At 40.6% G+C, this 15,102-nt stretch overlaps 1 protein-coding gene across 2 annotated transcripts in view; it reads left to right on the plus strand.

Annotated features, from left to right (window-relative positions):
• hmgxb3 (HMG box domain containing 3) overlaps nucleotides 1–14,881 on the plus strand; it is a 27,681-nt gene extending 12,800 nt beyond the window's left edge. For both annotated transcript variants that reach the window (XM_061834011.1, XM_061834012.1), the window contains 15 exons: nucleotides 283–530; nucleotides 632–723; nucleotides 818–895; nucleotides 1,036–1,109; nucleotides 1,314–1,412; nucleotides 1,530–1,670; nucleotides 2,936–3,246; nucleotides 3,383–3,510; nucleotides 5,230–5,361; nucleotides 5,459–5,643; nucleotides 5,733–5,955; nucleotides 6,445–6,578; nucleotides 8,842–8,961; nucleotides 9,075–9,284; nucleotides 10,212–14,881. In XM_061834011.1, the coding sequence (XP_061689995.1) occupies nucleotides 283–530; nucleotides 632–723; nucleotides 818–895; nucleotides 1,036–1,109; nucleotides 1,314–1,412; nucleotides 1,530–1,670; nucleotides 2,936–3,246; nucleotides 3,383–3,510; nucleotides 5,230–5,361; nucleotides 5,459–5,643; nucleotides 5,733–5,955; nucleotides 6,445–6,578; nucleotides 8,842–8,961; nucleotides 9,075–9,284; nucleotides 10,212–10,772 (2,736 nt within the window). In that variant the 3' untranslated portion in view covers nucleotides 10,773–14,881. The remainder of the gene's footprint in view (nucleotides 1–282; nucleotides 531–631; nucleotides 724–817; nucleotides 896–1,035; nucleotides 1,110–1,313; nucleotides 1,413–1,529; nucleotides 1,671–2,935; nucleotides 3,247–3,382; nucleotides 3,511–5,229; nucleotides 5,362–5,458; nucleotides 5,644–5,732; nucleotides 5,956–6,444; nucleotides 6,579–8,841; nucleotides 8,962–9,074; nucleotides 9,285–10,211) is intronic.
• The last annotated feature ends 221 nt before the right edge of the window (nucleotides 14,882–15,102 follow it).

A 15,102-nucleotide genomic window follows, 5' to 3' on the forward strand; every position in this document is an offset into this window, starting at 1 on the left:
GATGGGACAAAATATGTTCACACCATAATTTGGGAATTTATCTGATGCCGAAAATCAAACAGTACTCCGCAAACGGAAAATCATTTTTAGTTGTTTTCGAGTTACCATGGGAATACTTTGAGAGTATTATTTATTTTATAGCTCATACTTCCTACACATTCAAGCACCACTACAATGATGAAGAACTTTTGATTATTCTTTCTCTTATCTCTTATTAGATGACTGCTCCTGAGTTTAGGTTTTCATTTGGTGTCAGTAATTTTACTTTGTTGCCTAAATTAGGCAAAGAAAACCCAGCAGAAAAATGTGCAAGATTCCAAGCTGGTGTCTGAAGTCAAGGCTGCTTCATCCTACCAGCACACGGCGCAAGAGGAAAATGCTGATTTTGTTAAAACGAAATCCAGTGAGGGCAAAAAAGAAGGGCATAGGGTCTTGAAAAAGATAAAAGCAATTCTGGGTGAGGTGCCAACAGAGGGCAGCAGCAAGTCACCAGATAAAACCCTCTGCGTGTCTGTCCAGCCACTAATAAAGTGAGTCACTCTACAAATAGGCTCCTTTGTGTTCTATTTTAGTACGTCCTTTTTTTTCTGTCTGATGAGACAAATTACTCTGTCCTGTCTTCGATTAATAGGCACGTGAAAGAAATAGCCCTCAAAAGAAAGAGCATGTCCAATCTTCAGGGGAGGCCTGTAAGACCCATCTTACCTTCTTATTGTAGCACAGGTGAAGGGCAAATTGCAAAGATTTGAAAGTTTTGATCTCATATAAAGACTGCGTTCACGTCGTTTTACACTCAGGTCGATAATTGTTTCTTCAGGTCCTGCTTTGTTTCAGATCCTTACTGTCCCAACTGCAAACCGAAAAATTCCGACAGGAAACAACAAATCACCTTCTGGTACATCATGTTCTTGTTTTGTATGTCTGAACTCTGTTTCGTGTGATGCCTTATTTTTGATAAGAACAACAGGATGTTATGTCACCCCAAAAATAATGGACACTGTGGTTGTGTGATAATATTTTTATACCTAACCACAGAGCCACGAGAGAGATTCTTGGGTCTCAAAGCTGGAACCTTAAAACAGCTTGGCCGAGAAGTCCTATCCAAGGAGGTAAGCATGTTAACTTTAAATTGTGCATAGGAGTAAATAGTTATTTGTCCAGTCTATTTGTGCTCTGTGATTGCCTGGCAACCAGCACGAAGTGTACCCTGGTTCTTGTCCAAAGAACCAAAACTCACTCGTGACCCTTACAAGCGATATTGAAAGTGGATTGAACGAATTAGGTGTTTCTTGATCAATTAATTTTTTCCATAGGAGTCTTTTGTCACAACAAGTCAGCTTGTTTCCTCCCCATCTGATAATATGACCATTGTGTCAGTTGTGCCTTTCAATCATGCGGGAGTTGACAGCTTTGTAAGTGTTCTTTTACAAATCACTTTGCTGTAGTTATTTTTTTCATGAATACTACATGTCCAGTCTGTTTTTTTAAAATCTTGTTTTCACATTAGCGCCAATTCTTTCTTTTCCAAGAAACTGGGACTGTCAACTGCGAGAGGCAGAGGTCACTGTAAGAACACACTGTGTGACTACATGTATAAGAACAGACACAAACCTTCAGTGTGCCCTAAATGTGGTTGTAAGCTGACCCGAGGGAAGCCAAAGGAATCTAAGGTGAAAATTGACTTCTTCTACATTGCAGACTTTGGGTTAGTTGATTAAATGTTTCATGTCATGCCACACAAAACAAGAAAACTTAGGGGTTTTCCAGAAAGAATTTCTTGTGGTTCAGACAAATGTTTTTAGTAATTGTTTGTAGATGGGGGGTAGGATGGGATGGGGCTGCAACCGTTGGCCTTATCTACTTCCAGAAGGCTTTTTTGTTTGCCATTTTCCTAACTTTATATTCTGGTGTGACACTTGGGGTACTTTAGTCATGCTGTTTTAGTAGTTTAAAGGTTAAGTACCGTGATTCCCGGCCTACCGAGCGCAACTGGGTATAAGCCTCACTGAGTACATTTGTAAAGGAAATACCATTTGGTACATACATACGTTGCAGCTGTGTAAAAGCCGCAAGTGCCCACATTGAAACCCACACTCAAACATGAGATATTCATAAAGAAAGACGGTACACAGAAAGCGCCATGCTAGCGCTAACGCTAACAGGGCCGGTTAAAATAAAATTTACCGGTGTGATGGTCTGAGGGCTTCCGGTGCTGAAAAGTCTTCTTATGATTAATACGCGTGCGCGTATGTTAATACACATGTGTGTATATTTTGTAAATTTAGAGCCAGTCTGAAACATCCCCATGCATGCTTCAACATGTGCCATTCAACAACTTGTCGTCGAGTGTTCATGTCCGCTATGGACATCTCATAAACACAAACACAGTGAACTTACATATAGGTGTATGTCTTTTTATCAACTTTTGTTTTCAGGTTATGTTAGGGTTAGGGTTAGGTGATATATAGAAGAAGGGGAACTATGAGACCAGTGCTGGTAAAAGTCACTTCCTCGGCACATATTTTCCACCGGTCTCATTCTTATCTTCTCCACTTGAGTGCCCCCTTGCGGCCATTCGAAAAAATGCACAAATAACTGCATGACCGCATAAACCACAGGGTTGAAAGCGTGTGAAAAAAGTCGCGGCTTGTAGGCTGGAAATTACGGTAGTTTATAGTTGTGTTCAGACTGGAAGAGTGGAGAGATTTATGTGAAAGGGATTAATCAAAACAATAAATAAATGTGGGATATGGATAACATTAGCGCTTTTCAGGCAAGCAGTACAGATTTATCTTAAATTTTCAACATGCCTTTGTCTAAAAAGTGCTTCAACTACGTTGTTGGTATTAACTTTTAACCTTAATTGATGTGCTGGATGATTTGCTGAAGAAATGTCCTAGTTGTGTTTTCCAGTCTTCGTGATTGTCTGTTTTAGAGGTCGGATCGATTGGTGGATCCATACCTGCCTTTGAGTCCTGCTCAGAAAGACATCCAGCGGCAATCCACCCTCCAGCTGATTCGCCGTAGCCTGCAGATTCCAGAGAGCGAGGCTGAGCTCCAGGAAACGCTTGCTCTCATCCAAAATCTGAACAGTCTTCAAATTGTCTTGGTCCAGACGGGGGAGCCAAAGCATGATGGGACCGTGGAGACCGAGACTCTGGTGGAGTCTGGGTGGCCTCAGTTCTATGAATCCTCAGCAACTCAATGTGTCCTATGTAAAAAGCCTCTTTACAAAGGAGATCAGAGGTGAGAAGATGGGAACAACACTGTGGACATATTTAAAAGCACTGCCGTATTTTAAGCTCCTGTTTTGATAACTGGACATTTTTGTCTTATGTGGGTGTCTGCTTGCTTAACAGCGTGCTCTGTCTGTTCAACCTAGTACAATAGCAGGACAGGAGGACTGTTGGCTGCTGACTGAAGTGCTGATCCAGACGGCGTCGCTCCATCTTAAAGTGTGTCTCAGTGCTCAGTGTCTTGCTCTGCACTGCTTCACTGACCTGCATCCAGGTAAACCTTCCTCAGGAAAAGCCAACATAGGTGGTGGTGTTCCCCACCCTTGCCTTTTTTCCTTTTGTGTTGGAATAAAGTCTTACACTGACAAATGCATGTAAGTGAGTCTCCACAACTACTTAACATACATTGGTGCTTTGAGACAGTGAGTGACAAGAGCAATCAACCAGCCATTTTTACTTTATTTTATTTTATTTTACCTTGACTTGCAAGATCAATCTTAAGATATACTGTATGTGCTAATGTGGTGGCACTGAACTCAGCTCCGCTAACTACATGATAATTACTGATTTGGCAAAGAGTGAACAATTCTTTTAAAAACAGGCATCCAGCTGTTTGTCACTCCCAGTCAAAATAAGCATAAAAGTAGGAGAATTACACATTTAAAACACCCAGTGTAAGCCTTTAGTCTGGATCCTATTGCTAGCACACAATGGGACGTGCTTATTGTGTATAACCCCTTCAGTAACTGATATTTGAACACAAACACTGCAACCACACATTTTGAAATTCAATAAATCAGTACTCCGTCATGCATTCAGTATCCTCCGCAAGGTGCACGTTCAGTACTGTATATCTGTCTGCCTTATAATGCCCCCAGGTGGTCAATCCGGCCAGCAGGACAATGTGGATTGAATTGAATGAGAGAGTGGGACAAAAACTATGTTTTAAAGTACAATACTATAAAATGTTATTTTTGTTATATTTATATGAATAGCATTATCCATTTTAATAGGGAAAGGTGATCTGAGATTTGAGTGGTTTGAGTTACAAGCGTGATGCTTGGAAAAAAATGAAAGAACTATCTCAAGGCACCCTTGTACCTTGCTAGCACCTTTTGGGGTTTTAACTTCTAAAGAACTGCAGGCCTCCCTTTCCGCGGTTAATGTCAGTTTTCATGACACATCAAGAATCAAGCGATTGGGCAAAAATTGCATCCATGTTTTCAAGCCAAAACTCACTGCTGACCAAAACGAACATAAAGCCTTCTCTTTTACCAAAAAAAAAAAAAAGCCTGACTGATTCTAAAGACCTTTAGGAGAACCATTTACAGCAGAATTGTGGTAGTAATGTACATTACTGGAAATAGTCCGACGTTAATGATTTTAATGTTCTGGGGATAACGCGGCTGCTTTCCTTGAAATGTACTTTGGTCACACATTTTCTATGACCTCATTCTACATTGGAAACTTGCCTTCATCAATCGAAAACTTGTTTTACATTTTGAGAATGGAGATAGATGCCTTTTGTGTTCTTATATCCAGTGACTTTACACATCAAAACTGAAAAGTGTCATGGGGACCCAATGTCCTTATCTACCACTATTTTGCTAAAGAGCTGTGGAAGCAATTTAATGTATTAATGTAGTATAATAGTCACACATTCATCTTCCATTCCACTTATCCTCACTAGGGTCATGGGCTGCTGGAGCCCATCCATCTATCTCTCTAGGCGGGGTGCACCCTGAACTGGGCACATAGAAACAAACACCCATTCACGCTCACACCTATGAGGAATTTCAATGAATGCATGTTTTTGGGATGTGGGAGTAAACGAGAGTACCCGGAGAAAACCCACGCAGGCACGGGGAAAACATGCAAACTCCACACAGGCGGGGCTGGGATTCTCAAACTGTGTGGCAGGTGTGCTAACCAGTCATACTCTATGGCGCCATAAGAGTACATTTTTATTATAATTTATTGTTTTCCTTGGTAGGTTTATTCAATATTGGAAACAAACTACTGGTTAGTATTGATCTTTTACTGAAGATAAGAGCCAAAATCAAACTGGGCCACCCACCCTCTCTGGCGATCAGGACCTTATTGGACCATGTCTCCAATCACCCTGGTAACGTTTAATGATGTACTTGTGCAGAATATTTTGATTGTACATTACATTTGCATTTTCTGTCACGCTCACCTGTCTGTCTTTGTGTTTGCATCAGTCCATACGCTGTGCCCAGAGGAGATTTCCCAAATTCAAGAGTTTCTCCTAATAGGTTACTGGGCCTTCGAGAGCCTAACACAGCGAGACTATAACGATATGATTTGTGGCATTTGTGGTGTCGCTCCCAAGTTGGAGATTGCCAGGCGATACTCAAAGAGTGTGCTTGAGCTCAAGAATGTGGAGGTGGTACAATATAAATAAAAACAACACCAAAATCTCTCAATATATCACACAGCTAAGTAATTGCATACTGCTTTATTGCCTCTCTGTAGTTCACCTGGCCTGAGTCTTCAGTGTCAGACGAAGTAAATGTGGATGATTTCTGGCTGACCATGGAGACTGAGGCCATTGAGCAGGCTGCTTTCCCCACAGACATCCCCATCACCCGGGTGGACGCCTCAGTTATTGCGCCCTTCATCCCTCCACTCATGAGGAGCTCCACTGTTATTAACACAGAGAAGGACAAACTCATGTCACACAAAGACCATCCCCCAGGTACACCTTACTTTTAATTGGCAGGTGTATTTCAGTCAATAGCTTCATTCTGAGTGTATTGGGACCGCTTCACCCTCCTAAACAAGAGAGTATGGAACCTTGCTAATAGATAACACAAAGATCAGAGGGTGACGCGGGAGAGTTAATGGGAAAGAGAAGAGGACCTGCACGATTGGGAGGCCACAGTTTGTCCCTAACAAACCCACTACCAAGGACACCTGCAGCAAGTACCGGTGGATCTGCGGTTCCTGCATCGGGCTCCACAGACACAGAAAGCTTTGCAACTCATCAGTGAACTAAACTAGATGCAGACTCCATACACTCCACTGATGTTATCCTGCTCTGCAAACTCTTCCATTGTGTGCCATTTATAAACTTGAAATACATTGTAAGATGAGGTCCCCTTGTAAACCTTGGAAAAAAAAAAAACGATGATTAAAAACATGTCTAAAAAAATGTATCGTAAAAGCTATTTCTCTCCTGTTTCAGGAGCGGCGTCGGTTCTGGTGCGGCTCATTCACAATGGTGAGTTGAGACTGGACAAGATTGAAGACCACAGCGAGGATGAACTGAGAAATATTCTTCAGCGTTGTGGGGGGAGCGTCACTCCATGCTCCACTAAGGTGGGTGTGGGTGGGTGGTTGAATGTGTCACAGGCATGCAGCCATGCACACACGGCGTCTGACTCTTTGCGTTGCTTTCTCCTTTGCCGCCATCACCGTGCCAAAAAAAAAAACCTTCCCTTTCTAGACCAGTTGTTTTCAAAATAGGCCACCAAGAACTACCGTGAACACTTTTCATTAAGTTTCACCCAGCTGTTGTTCATGTTTTTGTTGATACCCAAGGAATAATGTTTGTAAGCGGGTGGTGCTGAAAATTAAAGGGGGGTGGGGATGTGGGGGTGCTGAAATTTTCATCTCCAAAAAGGGAGGTGCTGCAAAAAAAGTTTGTGAATCACTGTCAAGTAAAAATATTCATTTTCACACTTTGCTATACTTCATTTTTGGTCCATTTTATAAACTTGAATCACATCTGGTTTGAACTAAACTTACAATGTTACTAAAAAAACAAAAAACAAAAGCACACATTTCATCTTTGATCTTTCTTGGTTAACCTTTTTTTTCCCAATCACTTCACTTAAAAGAAATGCATTGTCTCAGTCCAATGACAACCTTCATGTTTCTTTTTCACTTAAATTAGTTCAGTGCTCATTGCTTTAAACACATTTAGAGGTGAAAGTATACATTTTAAAAACTACAAGTGCAAGCACAAGAATTTAAAGGAAAAAATACAATGAATACACTGCCTTGATCTACAAGTTAAATTTGTTCCATAATCAAGCTACTAACTCAATTTACTTGTGTATCAAATCGATTTCACTCATTGATTTAAAAGTTCCATATTTTATCAAGCCAACTTTTTTTATGACTTGGGGTATTTGTATTGGCTCTAAGTGTCAATGTTTTGAAGATCAGGTAAATGCTTTAATAAGCCGACTTCCACCTAAGTGTTGTGGAAACATGAACAGTACTTTTACTTAATTAGCATCCATTTGTCATCCAAAGCCTATGTTACGTTTACTCATACTGTGTGTTTGTTTGCACACTTGAAAGTCTGACTACTAAACATGCATATCATATACCGTGCCAAAAATAAGAGTGAAGTTTCAGTTACGAAAGCTGTCCAATAAGAGTGTTTTTATTGGATACTTTGCTCAAAGCCTTTTTCAAAAGTGAGCCTAGGGGAAAAAAGGAAATGATACATTCACGGCTTTAATGAAAGAGCGACCTTGTGTGAATACAACCTCAAGCATCTTGGATCATGCGTTATTCATGATCATTAAATGTCTGACATACAGGATGGCAGATGAGCCCTGAACATTAGAATGAATGAGGTCAGTAGTGAAGGAACATGATCTTTTTTTTTTTGTTTGGTTTTTTTTACTCAGTGAAATTTGACCTGAAAACCAATTCCATAACTTTTTGTGAGAAATGTGGATTAAGATGAAAATATACAGTATGTTTCGGGTCATTGTCCATTTGGAAGACCCATTTGCACCCAACTTTAAGCTTCTTGGCTGATTCCTTCCAAAATATGTTGGTCCAGCGCTCGTTTGACTGTGGATAATGACACTATCTTAACAGCTTAATCCAGCAGCACCTTCACAAGGTCTTTAGCTTTTGTTCTCGGGTTGAGTCGCACAATTCAGACCAAAAGACGTTCATCTCTGGGAAACAGGCCGTCTCCTTCCTGAGCGTTGTGCTTGATGTACATTCCTATGATGTTTATAATTGTGTATAATTGTTTGAGCAGATGAATGTGGCACGTTAAACCATCTGGATATTGCACCCAAGGATGAGCCAGGCTTGTGGAGCTCCCTGATTCATTCTCAGATTTCCTGGCAGATTTCTTTTGATTTTCCAATGATTTCAAACAAAAAAGTTGAGTGTTTGAGGCGTAGCCTAAAATACATCCACAGGTGCCCCGTCAGCTAACTAAAAGGTTTCAGTTAACCCATCGTGAGCTTCCAAAGCCACGACCTCATCATGTTCCCCTCCCCATGTTCTTTAAAGACATAGTCCCTTTTGTGTATGTAAGCCTTTAACCTAAAAAAAAATAATATAAAATTATCTAAGAAATTCTTTCCGTCATTATTGTGGCATTTAACAAAATCAAATAATTTTGTGATCCTGACTGACCTAAATCGGGAGAGTTTTATACGGATTTGACCTCCGACAGTGAGACAAAGAATGGCATTTTTGCATAGTGTATGTAAACCTCTGGTTTCAACTGTACCCTCAATGGACAATGTATAATGAAACCTCTATTGACATCTGTAAATGACAGTCTTGATGTGAAATGTTCCTCTCTCTCTCGCCCAATTAGGATGACCTGTTGAGTTCTCTGATCTCCATGTGCACGCTTGTTCATAGTGGCCTCCCCACAGGCCCCCAGCCAGCTGAGAACCTCACTGCCGGGAAGCTGTCCATAGTCTGCCCCCATAAGGTAAAAGCAAATCAGCAAGTTGTCCGAGTTCCCACACATTAGACGTGTCTGTAGTTATCACAGTGAGAGACCACAACAAGTGAGCAAGCCCACCTCCACCTTGTTTTTGCCAGATTGTTTGCAGCTCCAAATACTTGGTGAGAGGAGAGACGGCCAGGGACCACGTGGATCTCCTGGTGTCCTCCCGTTACTGGCCTCCGGTCTACGTTGGCGACTGCGCTCGACAAGTGGCGCTTTGTACAGACATGCAGTACCCAGAAATGGCTGCCAGAATGTGGGGCAGAAATCAGGGCTGTTTCTCAGAGCCTTTTGATAAGCCAGAGGTGAGAAGGAATCATTAACAAGTTTTGGGAATTTGATTACTGGGATTTTATATTCGATATATTCAGCACTTCCAAGGACTACAGGTGACTTTTGTCCATTTTGTGAAACAACAAAACAAGGTTACAGTGGGCTGTAGCTGATGCCAGAAACTGCAGAGCAAAACATACCCAAAGGGACAGCTTTCTTGGTTTGCCAGTCCCCCCCACTCCACCCTCCCTCCCGCCCCGCTGCCCTGGTTCAATCTTCCCACACACCGAGCTGCGCAAAACATTTAAAAACTGTAAAAAAAAAATAAAATAACAGCCCTCAGCGCAACAGAAAACAGCAACAGCGTCGCTCCATAATCTCTCAAAGCAACATGCAACAATCAACAGTAGTGGTGAAAATAGCACAGTAGTCCCGAGAAGGAGCGTCTCCATGAATTTCTTGCTTTCTTGCTCTAGCTTTGTTCACAACGAAGCACCAAGCTGCGAACATGGCGTCGCCTGCGACACCGTCATGATTCTTGGGGTGCGTTCAGAAATGTCGTCCGGTGCTACTTCAGACTATTTGGAAACTCCAAATGTTTGAATGTGTAGAAGAACATGCACTCTCGGAGAACAGTAGAGTTAAGAAGTCAAATTAACTTTATTTCTATTAACAAAAATGAGTATTATATTTTCTTGATCGTAGCGTTTTCTATTAGATTTCAAGAGCTCATGCGTGTATATCTACTGCATCTGATAGAATTTGATGCCCATTAAATTGAATTTAAATGAAATGATCAGATCTTACAAGTCACAGCCGAATAACAGTTTGTCGTGTTGCATCCGAAAGAAAATACAAAGTTTTATTTTTCTCCACAATACAATTACAGACTTCAGGCTTGAGCTGCTGTCACATTATCGTGTTTATGTCTGAGACAACCACTGGTGTTTGCTCCACAGTTTGTGTCATGCGGCGAGCTGCGCGAGAAGCTGTGCAATGCCGAACTCTCTACGTCGGGGCACGACGAGCATGTTCACCCCGTCACTAAATCTTCTTCTTGTTGGCTCGTACATCCTCCCGGTTCGTCTACAAGCCACGAGACTGCTGTTCCGGAACACCACTCAATGGGTTTGTGCAAAGACCTGGAGCATCTTATAAGCACTGTGACTCAAATTGACAAGGAAGACATTGAGGAGCAAAAGCAAATGGTGGAGGATGAAAAAGAGGACCATCAGAGTTCAGTGAACTCTTTGAGGAAACAACGTGTGCTTTTCAACAACCCGGCGCATTACTACCTCTACAACCGTCTGCTAGATTTTCTCTCTAGTCGGGACATCGTGAGTGAGCAGATCGACCAAGTGCTGAAGGTCTGCCAGCCCGGGGAAGTCATCATCCGGGATGCATTGTACCGCCTCGGAGTGGCGAACATCAACCTGGAGAGGGAGGAAGGCAAAAAAATTGAGGTGGAGGAACTGAAACAAGGGACAGAGACAGCGTATGAAGTGGTTTTGCCTGAATGAAAACAGCTATTTGGCAAAACCTGATTCAGTGCAGTTCTCACAAAATGTTGGTCTTTTGGGTGAAATTTTGCCCGAAATGATAATTGAATGGACATGGCTTTAAACAGAATGTTCTCAGAGGGACGTGGCCACTGAGCTTTGATTACCACACAGTGTCATCAGTAGTGTGTAACAGACCGAAGCGTTACAGAAAGGCAGAGAAGTGAAAAATCCTAGGAAATGACTAATTCTTCAGTTGTGAATACTGTATTACCATTGACTTCTGGGTGAGAAAATCACAAGCAATGCCAAATGTACTGAAAATGTGAACAGGTGGACATGTGCATTCAAACATTGAGAGAAAGTCAAATTGAAGATCAGATAACGTGGGTTTTATGACACTTGGTTAAAATTCATATTTGCATTGTTAATGTTTTGCAATACGCACATCATGTACAGTGAGTTGTTCACCAACAGCCTAAAAAGGAGGTCTTAATGGGCACTCCCAAATGTGCCCAATTTTGGGACATCCTATGTGTATCTGACCACCGCAAGGACTATGGGAAGGGATGTAAATGTTTGTCAAGTAGTACTATCCTACATTTACTCTGATGGAAAGATGTGATTTGGAATACCAGCAGGATTGCGATTTATAGAGGCAGGAGCTGTCAGAAACTCGAAACACATTTGAGCCAATCAGGAGGCCAGAGCCTATTTTGGACAGGCGCTACCGGCTTCATCTAACAGCTGCAAAACAGATGGGAGGTGCTCACTATTTTTTGACGTGGCATTCTGGTGCGGCCAATGACGTAGAATAAAAACTGGAATGCGCACCCTGCATCCATCATTGGTTCCGCCATGGCCAACAGCCTCTGAGTTCTGGTCAGGGCAAAAAGTATGGTAAACATACACACGTTATGGAAAACGATGCAATAAACATAAGAATTAATTATAAAGGTTAAGATGAAATACACTTACTTGTGAAAAGTTACTTCCTTGCCTACGCCTACACGGTTTTGACAGCCAACGGCGCAACCAAAAAGCTAAACCTAACGTATTCCAATGAAATTCAATGTTATTATGTGTCACAATGTACAATTGTAAGGATGTCAAAGGACGTCAACATTCACGTGAAATAGTACCCAAAGCAATGTTTTACCCTGACTGGGAGTTGACAACGTAAAAGGGGCCTGTGCGCAGTCCAGGTTTTATTCTACGCCATTGGGTGCGACACTAAGGACCTCCATAGTGCCGCAAAGCATTCTGGGAGCATGTAAATGACTTTTAATGTCAATGTTTTGTGTGAAATGTTTTTTTGGGATTCATTCTTTTATTTGTTTTATTGTTTGCTACCGTAATTCCTGGCCGAGAGAGCGCACCTGGTTATAAGCCTCACCCAATACATTCTTAAAGGAAATACCATTTGGTACATACATACGCCGCAGCTGTGTAATAGCCGCAGGTGCCCACATTGAAACCCACGTTGAAACACAAGATATTTACAAAGAAAGACGGCACACAGAGAGTTTAATGCTTGCACCGCTGTGCTAACAGGACCGGTTTAAAAAAAAAAAAAATAAAAAAATAAAAATGTCTGAGACACAGCAGTAACACGCTAGCGCAGCACTAACAGGGCCGGACCGGTAAAAGTCACTTCCTCGGCAAATATATTCCACCGGTCTCGCTCTTACCTTTTCCGCTGGAGTGCCCCCTTGCGGCCGTTAGAAAAAATGCACAAATTACCCGCATCACCGCATAACTCCAGGGTTGGAAGCGTGTAGAAAAATGTCGCAGGTTATTGGCCGGAAATTACGGTAGTTATGCTATTTTGTTTGCTGTGCTGTGATCATTTTAGTTTCTGTCAGTAATGCAGTGCCTACACTGGCAATGTGTGGGGCAATACATACAATACTTCTTCTGCTGATAGATGTGAAATGCAAATGTTCCTCACTGCCTCATGAGCACCATCATATGGTAGCTTACATGCACTCTAAAACAGTTGCAGTGAAACCAGTGTGTTTGAATGTATTTTTCTGGACAAGTCACACAACAACATTTGCAAACGGAACTAGGTGTGCACACGAGGTGCGCTACGTTGTAAGGTGCCATGTCTGATGTGGCGCCTCATCTATTGAGAAGAGAATTTTAAGACTTCTACGATTGTGAAAATACCGTGAATATGCGTGGCTGCGAGCGGTGAAGCGTGAATGGGCAAAGGCACATTGTATATGTATACATAGATATGCTATATCAATGTATAATGTCATTTCCACCTGCAGGCAGTAGTAAACAAAAAGTCATTGAGTCAGGAGCAATCAGCTGTGCATGAAAGCTAAAAAAATACGCTGATTTGGTTTGAACAAATAATTCCTTGCTCAGCGCATAATCACTACTTGGGTTGGGGTGTCAAAAATATAGAAATGGCATTGTCCAAATTGAAAATTTCTGTTCCCATTTTCGCTCCCTACATTTCACTGACCCTGAAGAAGAAAGTGATGTAAAACAATGAAGAAAATCTTCACCGTCGGCGGTTTCAGGCTGCCTGGAACTTTGCCAGTTTATCCAATAGTTTATGATAAGGGAAGGACCTAAATTCCAAAACACAGACACGTTCTGAATTGTATTTAGTGATTATACTGTATATAATCATATAATCACCTTGAGAATATAGTTTGTAAAGGAGTTGTACAGGTATTAAGATTATTATTATTATTTTTAAAAAATCTTTACACTCTGAGCCTTTAGTTCACATATAAGGCTTGTTATGAATTTTAGAGCTATCCAGAGTTTCCACCCAAAAGTCCATTCCCCCTATTTTTAAAAGCTGCTGTGTAAAAATATGAATATATCTAAATTTGATTGCATTGTTTACTTAAAAAAAAAAGACAATATTCCACATTTAAGAATGCACGGTAGAATAGACTTGTCAATAACCAGGGAGCATTAATCTTTTTAAGAGTTTTCTCAAAAAGTTGGCTGTGATTTGTTGAACATAAATAAATAATATAAAGAAATGAAGTGATTCTTTGCATTTTAATGCACAAGTGATCTATACATATCACTCCATCCATCAAAAATGGATTCATTTAAACAAAAGTATTTTCTTTCGTATTTGCCGTTTGTCAGTTTGTGAATGTTTTCAATGAAAAGCAAAATAGAAAGAAATGGCCTAAATGTTCCTTTGGCCTTGTAGGGCAGCGTGGTTCATTTAAAAATTCTATTCTTAATGTTTAAATGTGATCTTATTTATACACACGTGTATCTCGTATGAGGACTACTATACCTTTTTATTGCGGCATAAAACGTAAGATGATTAACTGGATACTATGTGTTACCAAAAAATAAAAAGGTAAGCACCATGTTACATTTGGCTTGCTAAGGAGTCGAAAATCTTCCTCCTGTGGACTTTCTTTGTGCAATTGTGGAAATATTCAAAAGTTTGAGACCATGCAATCGAATACAGTATATAATGTCAATATTTTATTACCCTTTTAAAAAATCCCTAGCAAGTACGGCATGAGGTGTCACCAGAACCTGTCGAAGTTCCCAGGACACAATTTACTTTCATGTTGTTAATGGGTTCAATGTCAAGGCTATGTGTGATGCATTCAAGTGTACTATTTTTAAAGCGATATTCGGCATGTTATCTTCATGTGGAAGAAAAAATATTTTTTCCCTTCAAATTTTGAGTTACAGTGTCTATTGAATAGTGTATCTATATTTATCGATATGTATCTGTAGTGTATAAGTACAGGTCCTTAAGTTGTGTTTGTGCACTCACATATTTTGTGTGTGTGTCTGTGTGTTCACAGCACCTCTGCAAGTCAGGCATGGTACCAGTTACAGACCAAATGAAGTACTTTCTTGTACATTATGATACTGGCTGGATATTACAAGGTACATGCACATCTATACATAAAATGACTGCTGTAGTCCACTCGAGTAGTAAGGGGTTAAATTAATGGTTTAACTACTATGACTAATGCATACGTACGATTGTCAGTGTTAAGTAAAAAAGACTTGGATTTACAACTAAATTCTACAAATTAACAGATAGAACTCATAAAATATGAAATACTGAAAATATATTTCCAGTCTTGTCATGTGCTATTTGCGACACAAATCCATATGCTGTATATGTACTGTAAACTTTTGACCTCAAAGAAAATAGTTTAAAATTCTTGATGAAATTCTCTCTGTCATTATTATGATGTTTTACAAAACTAAATAATTTTGGTGATCCTGTCTGACTTGAAACAGGAGAGATTTAGTCTGATTTGACTTCAGACAGTGAGACAAAAAACTAAATGTTCTATGTGGCCATTTTTTAAAAATCAATTCTCTTAAATAA

This window comes from Syngnathoides biaculeatus, chromosome 11 (assembly GCF_019802595.1).
Source record: "Syngnathoides biaculeatus isolate LvHL_M chromosome 11, ASM1980259v1, whole genome shotgun sequence".
In the NCBI taxonomy this organism is placed as follows: domain Eukaryota; kingdom Metazoa; phylum Chordata; class Actinopteri; order Syngnathiformes; family Syngnathidae; genus Syngnathoides; species Syngnathoides biaculeatus.